Here is a 20,180-nt window from a genome sequence, read left to right as displayed (position 1 = left end):
CAGAACGAGAATTGAACCCGAACCCTCGGCATGTTAGGTGTGACGCTAACCACTCGGACACGGGAGCATAACTGTCATGGTCTATACTACCTTAAAGTACAATTTTTTGTTACTTCTGTTGATACGGGATTTGAGCTGTTGAGCTGTGGTGGCTTCCCAACCTTTTTCGTGCACCGAATGGGACAGTATGGCCCAAAATGATTCGATTGGCCGCTCCTGGGGTACGTTTGGAGGATTGTGTTATGGGCGGTCCAGAGTGGCCTTTACGTAATGGCTCGAAACTAGGTCCGGCCAGAACACATCCTTAGATTTTCGAGCACCATTCCTTTCATTTATATAAAATTATTCTTTTTTTAATGCATACATTATGTACTTACCAAGTTTCTTCATGCAAAATCATTATACCTTTGAAGAGTTAAAATTGGAATTTCATAGATGACCGTTTGATTTTCAATACGTCTTCTATTTTACACATTCTTTGCAGAGAAGAGCATAATTCCACCGACGGAGGTCTGCGATAGGCCAATAAACAAATATGTGCAACTGATGCCGAAATACACGAACAAAAACCCACAGCTCAAATACCATATCAGCGGGATGCATTGAAGCCGATATAAGCTGATAATTGAAGCATTCGGTTTATCCTGCAAACACAAACACTCTCACCCCTTTTTACAAGACCGAGCCTTCCACAACCCAAGCGAACAAAAACAATGAAACAGTTGATGGGACCTTCGGCATTAAATTGAAATGAAATTATTAAATCGATAAAGTACTTCTGTTCGATACTTTTTAATCTTTCTGTTTTTTATTATTTTCAAAGTTTTTCATCAATGTCAATATACACAAAAGTTAATTAAATTATTTATTGTGTTCCATGCAATTTTCGGTTTGCTGCCTGAAAACGAAATTAAAACAGGTTGGACAACACGCGGGGGTCGCAGAAGTTAAATAGATTGTGGACAGATTAATGTTGCGCACCGGGGCAATCCCGGGTCGAGGATGGATCCATGTCAGGGAAAATTATTCAACACAACACAGTTGGTCGTATTAATTAAATCGAAAAATGCAAATTATGGTACAATTACAAGCGGCTAATGAATTTTCCACCTCCTCGCGTTCGAATCAAAATTTAAAAAAAAAACCGACTAGTATTATTACAACCGATATTTGTTTTTTTTCTGTTCCTCCATTTGTTATCCTATTTTGATATCTGTTGTGGCTCTCACGCCAGAACTGGTAATGCCATGATTTCTTGCTTTATCTTCTCTAGATCCTACGATTGATTACAGTTATTGTACTTAGTTTTATGTACAGAAAATTTGGATAGTATTTACATGGTTACAGATCCGAGCTTCCGAGGGATGTTATCTTTGCAGTTTCTAAAACCGCTGACGTTTCCATGATGATATGACGTTTACCTTTTTTTCATTAATTCCGAATCTGGGAAGTTCCTCTCTAGGTTGTGATAAAATCTGGTTCTAGGTTTTACTGAAACACGTTTACTTGAAGAGAAGGACAGGTACAGTTGATAAGAATTGTGGGCTCGGCTGGAAAAAGCTTCTGATGTGTGTGTGTTCAACGAATCGCTCCACGTTTGCTAGTGATTGTTACAAATTGACCAAATTGCTACATGCTTGGTTGCTAAGGTTACTTTTTACAGGGGCAAAAGGGGGTGCTCTATTTACAAGGTAAATTTACAGCGTTTTTTACACGACGGAACTATTCTAGTTTGACTAAAGATTGCAAGAGTTCACTTTTATTTCATTTTCGGCTACACGAAGATTTAGCAAGAGGCAGCGTGGCGCGGTTTGACAGCTCCACACATGTGTAAACACGCAAGTTGGCTTCGCATGGTCTGCTGATGACGTCTAACAATATGGATGACATGAACACAAAACGAATCGCCGTATGCCATCCACGATTGGGAGGCGTGGTCGACATAATTGCTTTGTTTATTTGCTGTTTTCCCTGTATTTTTTGGCATCTTTTGTTCGTTCGGTAACCCTTTTCGTGGGGGCAAAACAAGGCGCGTTGAAAAAGGGTGGTGGAGAAACATACAGTGTCTCAAACTCGAATTCGTACCCCACCATGCAGATCTCCTTTTCACCACTTTTGAAATTCGAGAAGTTTTTGAAACATTCTATTTGGTATGATATTTAAAGCTCAGACCATCAGCTTTGGAATATTTTACGAACATATTGTTATCTTGGTGTGTGTAGACGTAGTGGACAAAAATGAAGAGAACCTTTCGATCCGCCAGCGCCTTTCAACCAACGCCTAACAAGCGTCACAAGCGTTGATTGCAATGCCGGATCTACAGCTCGAGTAGAAACGAAGATTCAGTCCTACTCGACGATCGCCGGCAACGATGTTGCTTTGATGACCACCAAACGGGAAGTAAGAATTTTGCTCAGATGATATGTACTTAATGTGCAAGGGTGAGAAAAACTGAAAAAAACGATTTTTTCTTTCTTCCCGATATTTTTGTCCACTACATTTACACACACCAAAATAACAATATGTTCGTAAAATGTCCCAAAGATTTAGACTTTAAAATGATTTTCATACCATTATCTAAATATTGGGTTGCTCGAAAAGTAGTTGCCGATTTTTTCATTACTAATTAAATGCACTTTTTTAAACATAGAATGAGCTTTGATCTATTATATAAAGTGAAAGAATGAACGAATACTTTTTTTGGTGAATTGGTTCTTTCAGAGGTCTAACGCGGGAAACAAAAAACAAAACGTTATGTATATACGTTATGTGAACATAAATCATAGCTCAGCCAGTCTAAACTGATCTGTATTATTTCTTTCTAAGTATCGGCACTCAGTTGTGATTTTTCGGTGGTTTAGATTTTGTTTACGCCCGAAAATTACTCGTTCAATCAGAGCATTTACGCCTGGCAAGCACGATTCAAATTCTACAATTTTCTTCAAATTACCGAATGGAATGACGTCGAATATATCATTCACATCAAGTTCTCGAAGAAGGTCCTTCTCTGACAGACGAGAAGGGAATGTCCAAGCCGCTCTTCTTTCGAGTCATATGGTGAACAGGGAAATATATAGTACGAAGTGCTTGCCGGAGTTGGGAAGGTGATGTGGTCTTTATGCCGATCCTGGGATCAGCCCATTATGCCAAAAGATTACTAGAGGATGGATCGGCTGGAGATAAACATTGTCGCGAAGACCACAAACCCTCCCAACATTCCCCAGCTGCGCCCGATAGAAACATTTTGGGCGAATGGCCAAAATGAAGAGACAGTCGACCATCAAAGCCATGAAAAGGTAAAAGAACACGTCGACATACATCTTTTCATCGGCCATGGTTGAGGTTCCGGCCAACTTCCGTAAAACCGCCCAGCGCTTCATTAATGATACTTCATCAAACAACCCTGCCTCTTCCTGTCGAGTATACACTAGTTCTTCCGTTCTTCCGTTCTCATTTAAAACGTTAAGCCCTGACCGAGCTAGGGAACCAAAGATGGACTTTTTGTCTGACTCACGTTGGTCCCTGCGGATGTCGCATGAGCTAATGCAGCATTGCGTAGATTCGTCAATTGACAAAGTCATTCGTCAAAGTGATTATGTTTATTTATTCTACGTACTTAAAAGCGAGATTCGGTCGTATATATTTTATTCCTACATAGATTCATTCCAACCATTAAATGTCACTGGTGAGAAAGTTAGAATTTTGTATATTTACGATGGTTTCAACATGCAATTTGACCAATGTCATAGATAATCTTCGAAAGTTTTAAGTTTGATAATGCATACAGGTTATGAATACTGTGGATAATTGCGAAGAAATCGATATCATATTAAGTTGGATGATATCATTGATTATGTAGGGGACGATACGACATGCTACTCATCGTTTACCTAGTTGAAAAAAAATAGTTTCAAGACATAGACCGCGCCATTCTTCTCAATATACATACCACATTTTGAAATGATGATTTTCTAACCACTTCAGCGTGGAAAGAATACTTTATTCCGGGGAATTTGAAGAAAATTTTTTGCTATCAAAATTAAACGAATTTCATACCAAAAAACAAAACATCATCATTTTACTCGCTGCGCCATCTGGTTGTAAATCCAACGTAAATTCGTCGATAGAATGTTCCGGAAGCTTGTTTTCGACTTTCAAAAGTAGTGAAAAGAGATCTACACGGTGGTGTACGAATTCGGGTTCGAGTCACTGTATATACGAATGGTGGTTTTTTCTTCGTTGAAGTAAATAATGTAATTCGGCGTTCGTCACCTGCGGATGGATCGCCAAATCGGTGATCAGTTGGAGTGGTTTTGTGTGTGTGTGTGCGTGTCCCATGGCGAAACCGTCAAACTGGAACGGATTCAATGCTTTTTGTTTTATTTTGCTTTGCTACTTTAGTAGTTGGAATCGTTTGCAAGGTTTCGAATTTTTACAGTCTGTTTTTTCCCTCGATTAAAAGTTAAATTACAACCACTGGAGTACGTGTTCTTTGCTTGCTTTAAACATGGGTTTGCGTTTTGTTTCCATATATGAACTGACTCTTCGAACTAGGATTCATATTTGTGCTCTTGAAAACCGATCGAATTATTCTCTCATTAAGTACTAGCTTCAATTGGTTTTGTGTTAGAAATATTTCTGCTCGCTATTACTAGATACTGTATTTTTTGTGAAGAAGATTAGCGCAACTTGCTTAAAGTGTCTGTTCCTACGTAAGAGTTGAGTCTTAAAAGTAGCAATACTTTGAATTTGATAGCTCGATCGTTTTCATTTGGGTTCAATCTCGGTATGCTATAGATAAGGGGAATTAATGTGTAAAACTTATCTTAGTTAACAGTCTTTCTCTGGGGGTATGTCGCGAATAGTTTTTATCTACTGTTCAGCCTATACATCGGGGTTGAAAAAGGATGACGGGATAGGGGGCCTTAGATTTAGTCAATTTAAATAAGTTAGGCGTGTTTTCCACGTCTTTGCCACTTTTTAAAATTAAAATCACATTCTTTTCCTTAAACCTAACGCTTACGGCAGCGGTCGGGAGGTTTTACTTGAGTCCCGGTCTCAATAGCTTCAGATCAGAATCTTGCCGTATACGAGCTGCGAAACCAGTGTCGCCATTGGAACTTTTTCTCAAGAATCTGCCACGGCCTGCTGGGGTTCTGGTTTGGGTTGTTGTTTCAGTTGCTGTTGTTGTTGTTGGTGCGATGGTTGATTTTGCTGCTGCGGGGTGGATCGATTCCTGCTCCAGCCAACACTGCGGCCGGATGCCTGCGTATGCTGACTGTAGCCCGAATCGGATCCGAAGCTGCTGTCCCTGGAGTAGATTGCCTGCTGGTGACCATGACCGGCGCCATGATTCCGGAAAGTGGTGAACTGTGGCAGGATGTAGGGGTACGGTGGGCCAGCACTTCCACCGCTACTTCGATCGCTGTACGATAGGCATGCATCGTAGATTAGGCCTTCGTGAAAAACAGGCTCGTGGTAGATATACTGAGTAGGGTCTTGTGGCGATATGACCGCTAGATTGCTACCGTTGGTCGCATTGTTGTTGTTGTTGTTGTTGTTATTGCTGTTGTGGATATATCGTCGCCGATCCAATGACCGAGGATTGGTTCTGGATCGGTTGCCGACACCAGCGGAGTGGTGATTGTGATGGTTTTGGTTGTTGTTCATGCTGTTACCGATACAGGCGGGTCTTCCGTTACGGAATATCGTTGAAACGCCAGGGCCTCCGTTGTGAATGGTTGCAGCAGACGCGGATAGCTGGGCATTGATTCGATTCCGCCGCTCTATAGGATCGCACTCGTCGTCAATTGTACTATAGTAATTGCTTCGACCGCCATTGTTATTCAGACTATTGCTATTCACGAAGCTATTATTGTTGATGTGATTCAAATTATTAGGATTTCCTGCACCAATTGGGGCCGCGGCAGAGGCTTGATAGGAAGGTGGGAGCGTCATCATTGCTCGCTCATCGTACGACGTTGGGATTACTGCCACCCCACTCGCAGGCTCCGCTGGCGAGTTAAGATTGTTAAAATGCTTATTGGCCCTACCGCTGCCACCTAGGGTCGCTGGTTGCTTTCTAGAACGAAACAAACCTGCGGCGCTGGTGCTATTATTGTTGTTTCCATTATTGTTGTTGCTGTGACTGTTATTGCTATTGCTGTTATTGTTTCCGCTCGCGCTACTCGTACATTCGGTGCTAGAGTTAGAGTTTCTATTGTTAACGTTACTGGCGTTGCCGTTGCTGCCACTGGCTCCTGCACTCTGTCTCAGGTTATTGTCATTTCCGGATGACGATGAGGAGAGCAGTGAGTTGCGTTCGGTTCGGCTACGCTCCATGTACTGGTCGGTGTTGTTTCCACTATTTGTTCCCCCATTGCTGCTGGCGCTACGGTCATGGTATATAGTGGCCACCGTAGTGCCCCCATCCGAAGATGATTTATGAAATGACCGGTCACCGGGTAGGCTCAACTCATCTTCAGCAAAATCGTCATCAGACTGGACCGGTGGCTCCGAGTCGGTGTCTCGAGGATGCTCTAGCTCTTCGTACACATTGTCATTGGATCGGTACGGGTCGGGTCCAGGCGAAGAGCAGATAAACAACGGTGGTGACCGTGGCATCGGGTAACCACTGGGATAGTGAATTTGCTTCGGATGATGGAGCTGCAAAACAAAACAAAAAAATAGAACAAACATTAGGATAATACATTTTCAGCGGGGGATTGCAGCTGCATTTCAAGCCAAAAAACAATAACACCACTCGGTGTGAAAACTTTTCACACCCCTCAAGAGTGCACTCGACTGTTCGCCGTCCGATTGTTCCCAACAATTCACACAACTCTTCATCAATCCCATGCCAAGGGCTGGGTGTGTGAAATCAATCTGCTAAATATGCACACATCACACATTTCGTTGGCTCTTTTCACGCTCCAATTCCCCTACTTTTCATAAGATCTACTGCTGCCTATCGTACCGGGCATAGCTAAGGCTTCAAAACAAAAAGCAAAAGGTTGACGGGCAAAAAGCACTCTTCAAATGTGTGAAAAGCAATATCTGATATGAAAGGAAACGAGATATCGCAAACGAGTAGAACTTTTTGCTCTACCCTCTTCTTGATTTAATGGGATGAAAAGAGGAAAGCTTTTCCAAAACATGACACTGCTAGCCGTGCGAACCGCGGCTTCATTACTGACTATCCATGCGGTGCTCCGGAGCTCTTCCGACATAGTGCAGAGTGCAGACATTTTCGCTAGTTTTAATGTGGCTGTTTAATTAATCCTTAGGCTGCCGCCCACGGAAAGGGGGAAATCTAGCCCTCCAACTCTGACGATAGCAGGACACAAAAGCGTCGATGAGTTTCCTCTGCCTCGCCGTTGCGGTTGAGTCGAGTGTCGAGCGGGTACCATCACCGGTTGGAAGCTGCATTAGTGCGATACTCTTGTATGTGTGTGTACGTGTATTACCGTGTATCTTTCCATAATTAAATGCTGCCAGAACGCGACGATGATAATGATGATAATGGCTGTTCAGCTCTGCCTATATTCAACCCTTGCACAAGAGAGGTGTAGCATTACTTGTCACTCTTGGCTGCATTCACTCACTTTGCGGAAGGTCTATCGGAGCGGTTCTGAAGTGAACACTGAAGAACTGAGAGTGGTGGATTTTCGCACTTCTCACCGCACGGCTTCCGAAAATGGTCGGGTTTGAAAGTAATATTTTTCAGCGTACAATCCGCCATTTATAATTCCCTCTCTGGCCTAATATAAAACACGGTGGAAGGACACAAAGTACGCGAATTAAAACAAACGATCTCGAACAATAGTGAAACGTTCTTTTCAGCAGAGTAAATACTTGCTTTTTTTTGTTCTGTTGAAAACGACGATGCTTGATTCGCTAGTTTGGAGTCCTTGTTTGCGGACAAAAAGTTGTAAAAAATGGGAAACCGGGGGAACGGTACGGTTCCGCGATGTTTTCCTTCGCCGACCGGGGTGCTGTTGCTTCACAAAACAGTGCCATTCTTTATTATTATTGTTATTATTATTACCACTGATGTTGTTGCTGTTATTGCCGCTTGCCACAAATGGGGAGACTTATCAAAGCGCAACCAACAAAGAGTCGAACGGAAGAAGGGTACGTTCTAGGGAATAACAGCGGCAAAATTATTGTATTTTTTCACACTTCTGTTTCAGCTCGCTCCGCGCTTCGATCCGGCGGAACGAGGCTCGGTGTGATTTACCCTAGCTAGTGGAAATCTGTCGACCTGTTTTCACCCCGAGCGGTTTTGATGGGTTTAATTAAACGCAGTATTGTAAGAATGTGAGCTATTGTAACACTATCCTACGTGAAAAGTCCGACTATTGATCCAATGGGCACGAATGTCCTTCTGCGATTGTCAACAACGGTTGCATAAATGAAACATTATTTCAAAGCGCAGATAATGCTGAAAAAGGTGCAATTTTGCTATTCGACTAGATATATTCTACAAGGCAATGGCACTTGTTTATTGGATTGTATCTTTTTACGACATAATTGGTCATGTCGGGCAATTATCACAACATATGTGTTGAAGCAGTGAGTGATCGCATACTACTGTGTAGTGGCTGAGGTGGAAACAAAATAAAACATTGCGCAACTATCATATCCACCGTTCTCTACCATTGACTTGTACATTCTGTCCAACTTATAAACTGCGTTTCACAACTATAGAACCACTTTTTTTCTGAATTTCCAGAGATATTTAAGAAGTCGGTTGAATAGAAGTATATAGTGTAAAATATGACAACTATCTTCATTTAAAAGACTGGCCATTTGAACTTTATTGTTGTGTTCAGGCGCGGAACATTCTGAAAACTAAAATTCCAGTGTTTCATAACTATAGAACCAGATGAAAAAACTCTCACTCCTTTACAGAATTAACGTCAATTTCAAATGAATTTAGTTTATAATCCGTAGGTCATCTTTAGTTTTCAATCAGTTCAAATACACCATTCGGGGTGGTTTTGACCTAGCTGTGTCATGTTGTAGTGTGTATCTCGTTCTACGCAGAGGATACTGCTCGCTTAAGCTCTTCAAATCACTCATACTGCTTTTAAGCTGCATCTACTATTATCACGATCACTCCTCATAAGTTCTTGATAGGGGTATGATCTGATAAAAAAGGTCACCAGCCCAGAATTAGAAGCCCTTATTCTTCAAACCATGCCTTAACTTTCCGGATGTTATGAATTTAGGCCAAATTACCCAATTATCACGGTGTTTTTGATGCAACACCAGAAGTAAATGATTCTGAAGTACTTCATTGCAATTCTGTCTTATCCCGGTCCTGGCTCATCACGGTCAGAGAGATTCAATTTCCGTGGAGCTCTCTTCTTCGATCCGTATTCTTGACGATTCGCCAAATAATTGAGCACTTGATGGGATCGTCCATTCCGACGAGCAATTTCCCTGATACCAACATTTTCTTGGTCAATTGCATCGATTTGTCCTTTTCTCTCTCCGTGAGCACTTTTCCATTCGACATTTTTCAGATTTATCGATCAAATCAAATAAAAACAACGGAAAATGTAACTGGTCTTATACAAAATTGACACTTGAAAAATACAAAAAAAACATATGCTCACGCTCAGCGCTTGCACACATACATATATGAAAATCGCAGTGTATGATAGTTACCAATACCAATACACTAGAAAATAAATCAAAGCGTTGTTTATTCACAATAACACAAAGCAGCAAGTCTTATAGAAGTTGGACAGAGTCTAGCATGTATCAAGTAGGAATAGATGGAATGCCGCCCTAAGACTAGATGTGGCAACTGATTGCTTTCTTTTCTTTTCGCTTATTGCTTGTGAAATTTTGTTCCAACTTTCGCCAATTTTTTTGTTAGTGTCACAAAAAGATAAGTTTTACATATTTCGCCATGCAGTCCTATTTGTTTGAACATCATGATGTAATCTACATCCAAACTAGTGTCAATAGTGTTAAAATGTCTGTATGTATGGAGCAGATGTCTCATTCTCTCAGACTGAACGTCAGCTTGGAATTGTATTAAAAAAAAGTCCAAACGATGCCAAGCAGGGATCGAAACCAAGGCATGATTGAATGTAAGGGTTTTTTATACACGAGCACGCTGTTTACACAACTGTTGCGTGAGAATATTACACCACATTATAAAATGAAATTGGACTTTGAAATTACACATGGAACGGGTTTTCTAATAGCAAAAAGGATAGCATAAACAACGTAAACCTGTAACCTTTTCACGACGGGGGCCGTGTACGTGGCAAAGGGGTCATGTGTGCTTATTTGCAATGTGTCTCTTGTTTTGCTCTCTCATATAGTATACACAAACTCGTCTCCCGTTTGAGTAAGTGCTGTACTAGTATGGAAGGGTAGCACTTTTTTTTAAGTGTATTTGATGTTATAAATGAGGATGTCAAAATATGTGCTAGAAATTAATTTTGGATGTATGAACAACACCATAAGAACGAAGAACATATTAAAAAAAGGGTTTAATTCAATAGCTAGCTCGAAACCGCATTTTGGTGTGTGAATTTTAAGACACTGTCTCTGATGAAATAGTGATGCTGTCATGAAGAGTGTAAGAAAGTTCCAAGACTCATGATAACTAGTCCATCGCTGCAGTTGAGAGTCTTCGTGACCAGTTTGCGTCAAATTATGCACAAACATCCAATTGACGCAGACTGGAGCCCATTAACCGCTTTACTCCAATTGAATAGTAGAACATCGCCACGCCGTTCTCCGTTTTTTTGTTTTTTGAAAATTGAGACATGTGATTAAAGCTGGGGAGATTTCGAACGTATATTAAGCAAAATCGCTACTATGATATTTCATATATCGTAAAATATCGTAAAAAAGCCAATAGTTAAGCAATTAAACAATCTATATGAATAAAAATTATTTGGTGTTTCTACGTCACGATCCAATTCGAGAACGGAACAACGGGTTTGAATAGTTATTATTAGGTTTGATGTGTGTCAATGAGTCTGTGTCAGGCTAAAAAAATAAAATTGGACAGTCGAGTACACCATATATCGAACATGGAAATATACGCTATCGTTTGGCATTTTGTTACGATCGTACGAAGGATCAAGGCATCATGACTACTCTTGTGTACAAGGAATTGTTAGAGACCACAATGCTTCAAAATGCCAATGAACACATTCTGCAAGACAACGATCCCAATCATGCGTCAAGGTTTGTGAAATCATGGTTCTCCAAGGAGATTGTGCCCGTTTTGGAGTGGCCATTACAATCACGTATATTTGTTTTAACGCACAAAAATCCAGGCGATTTTATGGCAGGAATCAAGCAACAATGGTCCAAAATACCAATCGATTCCATTGCTTTGATCGACTCAATGCCAGCTCGATGTGCTGCGGTTACTACATCAAATGGCTACGCAACGAAATACTCAACTTAACTGAGGCAATGTATGACAAATGAAATGATTTCAATAAACAATAAAGCGTCTGATTCTTATGTTTGGTGCATTTTTTTGGCCATCCAGACTTTTGAAAAGTATGGATTTTGCTTCTCCTACTTAAACACATGGTTGTATCAGTAGGGGTAGTGGGGGAAAATTGGGGGGCAAAGTGGTCACCTGCTTGTTTGGTAGTATAACTATTGACTATAGATGCCGTATTGATAGTCACCTTATGTTTGAAGAATTTAATGACTTTTGAGTCACCCTGTACTTCAGTAGAGCTGTTGCATGTCAAAATACAAATAAAAACAGAAATTGCTCTCTCGATAGCCATTCGGCCGTAATTCTGTGCGCATGGTATCTAAGGAATTTCACGTGAAATTTAGTATATTCAATCTCATATGTTGGACAAATCATCAGTTTGGGCAACTGTTCACCTATTCTAGGAGAGGTGAACAGATATTTTGTTCAATCTAAGCGTTTAATTAGCATAGAGATTTTTTTCATGTTTGGGGGCAAAGTGGTCATAGGTGCATAACGACTTACAATGTTCTGTTTACAAGCTTAGTTTACAAGCTGTTATACCTCGTCACATTCTGCTCTTGAAGAGGTTTCTTTTGTGGCATTGACCCTGGAAACATATGCCACTCCAACTAAACGGAGCCGAAGTTCTTACTACATTTTTGTATGCATGAGAAAAATTAAATTGAGACTCTAGGTGAACATGCCAAGCTTATTTCATACATGTACCTACCATATCAAATATTATTTGAACAAATTTGGACGATAAAACGCATAAATCTATCCCATTTAGCTTGATATGTGCGAGTGACCACTTTGTCACTACCAATGCCAATTTTGAACGCGATCTGTCATTTAGTTTGTTTACAGCGTCATTAAGAACAAGTAACTTTAATTTTGCTGGGTGATTTTTGATATGGATATTTCTATTGGTCAAAGATATTGTATGAAATTTTGTGTTGCAAACAAAATTTCTGGTTGGAAATGTTGCAGAATACATTTGGTGACTCCACTATGTCGAAAACACGGGTGTAAGAATGTTATAAAGCATTCAAAGGCGGCTGAGAAAAGATGAACGATTTGCCACGTTATGGACGACCATCCATCTCTTCAACTGATGAAAACATCGACAAAATAAAAGGAATGGTGTTCGGGAATCGTCATTTATATTCGAGAAATCTAGCCCTTGATTTGAATATCTCTTACGAGACCGTTCGTCAGATTTTGGTGGAGGTTTTGGCTATGAGAGAAGTCACAGCACGACTAGTGCCAAAAAAGCTTAATTTTCTTCAAAAATTTTATCGCAATAAACTAGCTGGTGACATAAATATCATATAAGTATAGATAACAAAAAAAGCATTTTCTTTAACCCTCCTATACTGGCGTGTTTGAATTCAATTATAGTTTTTTTCTTTAAATAAATACCAATAACGACTAAAATACACAATAGCAATATTACAGAAACACGCACAGTCTGTGACACTGTTCGCGATTATACGTGTTATGATTTTGTGCACGAGTACTAGAGAGTTAAAATCACAAATTCCCGATATATATAATATTAGTTTGGGGGAAAAGAAATCCATTATTTTGAATGTCGATAAAATCACAGAAATAATCGAAGTTGACTGGCATGTTTCGCATCGCCCAAGAGCTAAACATCGACCATTAAACAGTTTTTAACCATTTGCGCTAAGCAGGATTCAGAAAGAAGCCACAACAATTAACACCAAAAAACATGATGGATCGAATTCCCATCTACGAAGTCTTGGCCAAACGGAATGAAATCGACCCACTTCTCAAACGGTTGGTGACTGAGAAACGAGTCACATATGACAATATTGTGCGAAAACGATCGTGGTCAAAACGTGATGAAGCTGCTCAGACGGTGTCCAACCAAATCGGACAATTCGAAACATCTTAAAGTTTCGGATCTCAGGCAAAAATAATGGAGTTCTTTTTCTCAACCTAATATTTGTAGAAAGGAATGTAGAAAGTTTCACAACTCAACACAATTTAACAAATTAATGATTCCATATGTTTTTCTTGGTCTTGTGTTTGTGTCCTCTTCGTTTGTAAACGTAATTTAATTTGAATTCCATCATCCTTAATTTTACCACAACAAAATTTACCGAATCGGCTAAATCAAACGAGGGAAAGCATACGTCACTTTGACAGCTAATTGTTTTTTGTGTCACAAAATGTTGAAGTGATTCATAAATCATTCTAGAAATTTTATAAATAACTATGTAGTAGAAAGTTTTGGTGACCCTGAAAAGGGTTGAAGGTTTGCGTGGTTTTGTAGAAGCAGTTGAGAATGATGCTACGTTTTTGCTCTCGCACTACAGAACACTACATATACTGACCAAAGTAAAGGCCTTATGTAGAAGCATACATTGCACCGATTATTCATTGCGAACGTTATCGCGGCGGTCTTTTTTACAGTTGACACACATTTTTCACAGGCAATTAAATTTTGTTCCACTAGCACTTTTAATCCATATTTCTTAACCACTTTAATCTATCGTTGTCAACGCAACAATATGTGCGTGTGACGCAAAAATACGCGAGCAGACGGCAAGAAAATCGTTGCGATACTTCCACCGAACATAATTGCATCTCTGTGTGTGTGTTGAACTGACGACGCGCAGGTTCTGGGCGGGTGACGCATGATTATCAAGTGGAAAAGTGCCTCCGGACTTGCAGAGCAGAATCTCTTTTGGAAAAATATTTCTGAGGAGAACTGATAAATTGACTCCTGCGTGGTAAACGGTGGAATACAACACGTTGTGTAAGGAGCAAAGTAGATGATAATGTTTTTATTTATAAAGGCTTTAAACTTTATCAAAGAATTCGCTTCTAGCCTTGAAAAGACCAATTTGGAAAACTTTAACTGAACCGTCGATCCTCGGAAAATTTAATGAATAAAACAGGAAAGTTTTTTTTATTTTATTCGCCGCTCACGTTCCAAAAAAAAACACAATCAACATAAGATGCTTGTTTTTGATGGCGTTTACATTAAAATAAAGCCTCTACTCGGAAAAAGTGAGACCCATTGTGACAGAGTTACAAATTGTTCTATTTACTAGAAAACATATGGAAAAACAAATTGCAGTTCCGTCAGGTCGCTCATCTCAAGTTTCACATGTCGCAGAGGTTTTGCGATTTGTGTCACCGCCAATGCGCTCCCGTGGCCGAGTGGTTAACGTCATAACTAACATGCCGGGTGTTCGGGTTCGATTCCCGTTCTGGTCGGGGGAATTTTTCGTCAAAGAAATTTCCTCCGACTTGCACTGTGATCACGCGTATTCTAGAGCTTGCCACTCAGAATGCATTGCAAGGCGTGTTATTTGGCATAGAAATCTCAACTAAGTACTAATAAAAATGACGCAAGTAATACTACGTTGAGACGGCGAAGTTCCTCTAGGAACGTTAGTGCCATTGAAGAAGAAGAAGAAGTCACCGCCAATTTTGAAGCACTCGTGAAATGGTACGATAGCGTCATTAGACCCACTTATCCGCATAATTTTCAACGTCAACATCCGGATTAACGACATCAGACTGTAGGTTGAAAAACAACAACAAAAAAAGATATACAAAACATTCGAGTACAGCCACTCGAAACTTTCTAAGCGATAATATTTAACTTGCTCAGCCGTATAATGGCCCCATCGAGGGGTGTAAATACTCGAAACATTTGTGTACACTTGCACGAGTCCCGGCCAAAGGGCAAGCGGTGCCGCCGCTCGGTGCGGTGCGGTGATTCAAGTCTTGGACGAATGCTGCATACCCACATAGGCGAAACGTAAATCCCATTCGGTACCGGAATGACCAGCGAGAATGGTCAGCGAGAAAACGGATGATGAAACCGAAGGTGTGGGAAATCGTAGCCCGGCAACTATTTGGGTGGTATTTCGCCCCCTTGCTCTGGCGATCTGTTTCCCCACCGAGGCACCAACGAGTTGCTCAGTGTGTCCGACTGTTTATGCTGTGATGAATCTTTACATGTATATATTTTGTTATTTTGATACGTTTGTTATTCAAACACGCTGTTGTTGATTCAAGTAATGTTTGATCATCATAATCTTTTCAAAGCTTTGACTTTGTGTTCGCGTCTGTTGTTCACGTGAGCGTGTAGTATCCGCTTCTAGCAAAACATTCTTTTCGATTCCTTCTCTTCTTCTAGAGCCGGAGAGTATCCCATCGAACCATTGTCCTATCTATGAGAAACTTGTATGCTCGATGGGGCACTTGTTATTTTCATTGTTCACCAATTCTAACGAAAAAGGAGATGAGAGGTTTCGTCTTTTCCTATGTTGACCTTCGGCCAACTGAACTGATTCGTCTTTTCAGCTCGGTCCAGTTCAAGTGCACTCTCGTGGGGTTCGGTCAACAATGTTCCCGTTTTGCATGTCTGCTTACAGTGCTCAGTTGTTCTCCATGTGCAAACAAGAGGTACTTCAGCCTATTAGTTATCGTACAAATGGCAATACATTTCACCTCCACCTCTCTCTTCATGCAATAAGAATATCAGATTCACTATTTCGTCCCACATTTCGCAGAAAAAATATCCAAGATTCCATACTGTTGCGTTCCATGTCTATCTGTCTGTTGCATGACTTGGATTCTGTTCTATTTTTTCCAAGTTCATTCTTCCGCATAAGCACATGTTGTCATGGTGAGAGGAATCAACTCGGAACGGTGTTCCCATCATCACATCTCTCCCCCGGAAAGAAAATGTGTTTATGTCTATTCCATCCCCATCCCCAACCGATCCATCGTATGCAACAGAACAGAGAGTAAATTTTTCACGGAAATGTGATTTTGTATGCTGCACAAGCAGTGCTTTCATTCTAAGCACTCAATATCCGCCAGTGGTGGTATTATTGCTCGAGTAACCGTATCCGTGTTTGTCACAATGTTTCTTGGAAGCAACATACCGCTAGAGGCGAAGAATCTTGTACTGGGAACGAAACTGCGAGTTTCAAAAAAAGTCCCACTAATATGATAACGGTGGTCACCGTTTCAATAACAGATGGTCTGGTCCTCTTGTAAATTGGTTTGACGTATGAAAAATGTTAAATATTCGAAAATGCACTTCTAGAAAACAATATTAGAAAATTATTTCGACGGGTTTCGGATAAAATCGTGGATTTTATGTGGAATTACCACCATAATTTGATCCACACGTTGCTGATCAATCTCATTGACAAGTTTGTTCCAAAATATCTTCAATGCTTTCTATGAAGTTTAGAATAAATTATCAGTCTATTAACGTTTAACGAACGAGCGCATTTTTCTAGAACGATGACCAGTTGGTTTTTATGAAATTAAGTGCTTTGTTTCCAGAGCGAGAAAAGGTGCATAATTACTATCGCTTTATTGGATTTCATGGAAACTTTCAGTAATAACACGGCTTAACCTAACAGAATCCCTGAAATATACCGGAATGCTGCATGTATGGTGGCATTCGGTCGCTAAGGGTTAATGGGTTATGTTATATGTGACGAATTTCATGGTAACTCGTCTTAGGAGTTGGTAGCACCATCTCAGATAGAAGTGAAAACGTTGTGGGTGTAAAGACATTCGTCATTCAAGCAACTTTGCTTACTTGAAATCTTCAAAAAAGAATTAAACAATATTTTGAAAAGGGTCACTGTTTTTGTTTTATTTTCTTACAAAATGTTATTACTCAAAAATTATAATACAGGGCGGACTCGAATCTATACAGTCTCCGATGTCTTTTCACTGTATATAATGAAATTATCTACAGGCAAACCTCTTTTTATGCGAGGGATAGGGATTGCACACACAAATCGTACAAAACTTCACCAGTAGCTTTAAAAAATTGTGTTCGCAACACAATTGGAAAAAAATGGTTCCTATTAGAAAGCATTTCATTTGAAACATAGTGTATTTGATGGAAGAATGGGGATGATTTGAGAAATGGATAATTTGGACGCAAATATGCTCTTTTCATACTGACAGTTGAAATAACGCTTTGAAATTAACCTTATCGTAATGGTTAAGGAACGAGACGTTAAGGTTAGGTTGGGTAAGCGTTGGACGTGGACGGCAATTGTTATTGGAATTGAAAGCTAAAACTCACGTTATACTATTTGTCATGATTTTATAGCTTTATTAGTTGACCTACTCACTTGCGCCGAACAGAAAAAAACTCTTTAATACATTCAATAAACTCCTAGCTATACGTCAAAAAACAACAAAACAAAGCATAAGACTGGTGATTGGCAGATACACAACCTATGTAAAGGGACGAAATGCTCATCAAACATCGAAAAACACTAAATGAACGATAACTTCGCCGAATATGCTTCTTTGCATATACCGCACAAAAAATGCACACAAGAAAAGAAAACCGCTTAAAAAAATAATCGTACATAAAAGAATCGCACAAAAAAGGTTTGCCTGTATAAAATCGAGTCAGAAAAAATGTTTTTATTTGTTTCTCATACATACATTTTTTGTTTTTCGAGTATAAAAGAAGAATTTAACCCTTTGCGGTCATTTGTCTGCTCTGACCCACCACAGCAAGAAATTATATTGAATACTTTTTTCAACAAAGTAATAGTTTTTTTTTTGAACGAATTTTAATGACTACACGAATGTTTACCGAGTGTCTATGAATAATAGGTAACGGTACTCGGCATAAACAAAATATAACTAGCGCGGAAAGATAAGAGTATCTGTTTCAAGGGAAATTAATTCCGTCCGCAAAAGGTTATTTTTTTTATTCGTCCCTTTAACGTCAGAAAATAAAATTCCCGCATAAAAAATCCGAATTCTCTCAGGAGGTGATAGAGGATCATATTTGATGGAAAAATCTTTCTTCGCATATGTTCGAATTTTAACAAAATACAGATTTGTTGAACCTTTTTCTGTTATGAGCACTGTTTGGTCTCATTCAGAAATAACGCTACGTAGGACAATTCTGTTGCTTCCATTTGAGAGATGACAAAATTTAGTACAGGATACAGTTATAGAAATTCTAAATTAGTGGATTAAAGTAACATTATAGATGTGAAAAACATGAAATGTAGTGGTGTTCTTAATTTTATCAAAAAAAATACATAATAAAGTTGAATGTTTCTATCGACCAAATTTAAGCTCTCTAACCACTCTACAATTCGTTCCTTGATACCGAACCCCTATCTCTTTTAATTTCGCTGCAATATCATTTTAAACAATTCCTGGTGAATCTTCAACTAAAATCTACCAACTTTTGGTACGACTTGCGATTAAATGCTCCTCTAATTGACTCCAAATTTTGAAAAATCGACTAGAAAAAACGGATGAACGTATCAATATGGAACGTTCACAAATCTTCAGGTGATGCACTAGGCTAAAAATTTGTCTGCAAATATAAGAACTTGCTGCGATATTTACAGAATTACAGTGGATTTTGTAAAGCACTATAAAAATCCTGTTTATGGTTAATTTTTGAAATCGATGCAAAAAATTTAAATATTTTTTTTTCGTCAAAGTAACAAATTATACTAGTGCAGAATTCATTAGAGTTTTTAAAACTGTCTTTCGATTTGCAGTGCGATAGTTGTTTATTGAATAATTAATCATCAAAGACGAAGAGGTAATTTTTCATTCAAACTGAAATATCTCTGAATGGGAAGGACAGTTCTAGGAATTAAATGAATACTGATTGATCAGGTTTCTTCGATTTGCCGTTGAGTTGGTAAACAAAAAATTGTGTTAGTCCAGAATATTCTTGAAAAAACAAAGAAAATCGATTTTTCATTTCTTCCCGATATTGTTGCCCACTACACCTACACACACCAAGATAAAAAGGCGTACGTGAAATATTATTTTGAAGCTGTGGCTTCAAAATGATGTGCATCCCGTCGATATGCGTTGATTTTTCACGAAGTTACAGCTTGTTACAAATCACTTAAAATTTCCGACTTCGCAGTCTGTTCCTCTAATTTTTTTTGTTGAGTGTATAATCGAGTCTGTATATCATCAAGTCCGACCTATACCTACAAAACTCTGGTCAAAGGATGAAACGTAGAAAATTGTAGAGAGAAAATTTTCAAAAAAAAATACACTGAAAAAAAAGTTTAAGAATTTCAAAATACATTTTTCAAAATACGTATTTTTTTAAAACTCAAAAAATTATTCGAATAGCCCACACATCGGAAGATGGGCACTTGTACAGGGAAAAAGATTTTCTAACAACTTTTTCGTGTTTTCTTTGAAAAAAATGCAACTAATCCTGATTGTGTTTTAAATCAAGATAGCGATATAGTGTTTAAGATGTTTTAGAAGTGTTAGATCTTATTAAAATGTGGGCTTTTATTCTATTTTTATAGTTTCTGGAATATATAACATGTTTGTATTGAGACTCCAGAAAAAATAATGTTTTACTCGTAATATTTTTGTGTGTGAATTCTCGCGTTTTACATTTTTTGACATGTTTATAAATAGAAAAAAGTTTGCAGACATGTCAATGGATAATTTATAATTAAAAGTGTAACGAGTTAAATATTAGTCAAAGTCATGAAATAGTTATTGTTAGAAAAACTTTTTACCTGTACAAGTGCCCATCTTCCGATGTTTGGGTGATTTGTTGGAAATTTCAAGGGCATTTTTAAGAATAATTAATTTGAATTTTTTTCAGCGTAATTCGAAAAAAATGATATTTTTTTATGAAAAACAATTTCCTACATTTTGAGTT

The 20,180-nt window shown here is 39.0% G+C and overlaps 1 protein-coding gene across 2 annotated transcripts in view; it reads right to left on the bottom strand.

Moving 5' to 3' along the window:
* Positions 1–769: 769 nt before the first annotated feature.
* LOC129777569 (uncharacterized protein DDB_G0283357) overlaps positions 770–20,180 on the bottom strand; it is a 230,763-nt gene continuing 211,352 nt past the window's right edge. For both annotated transcript variants that reach the window (XM_055783917.1, XM_055783918.1), the window contains exon 5: positions 770–6,666. In XM_055783917.1, coding sequence (XP_055639892.1) covers positions 5,128–6,666 — 1,539 coding nt within the window. In that variant the 3' untranslated portion in view covers positions 770–5,127. The remainder of the gene's footprint in view (positions 6,667–20,180) is intronic.

The sequence above is a fragment of the Toxorhynchites rutilus genome, chromosome 3, assembly GCF_029784135.1.
Source record: "Toxorhynchites rutilus septentrionalis strain SRP chromosome 3, ASM2978413v1, whole genome shotgun sequence".
Classification (NCBI taxonomy): Eukaryota; Metazoa; Arthropoda; class Insecta; order Diptera; family Culicidae; genus Toxorhynchites; species Toxorhynchites rutilus.
This window is presented reverse-complemented; position numbering and strand designations above follow the sequence as displayed.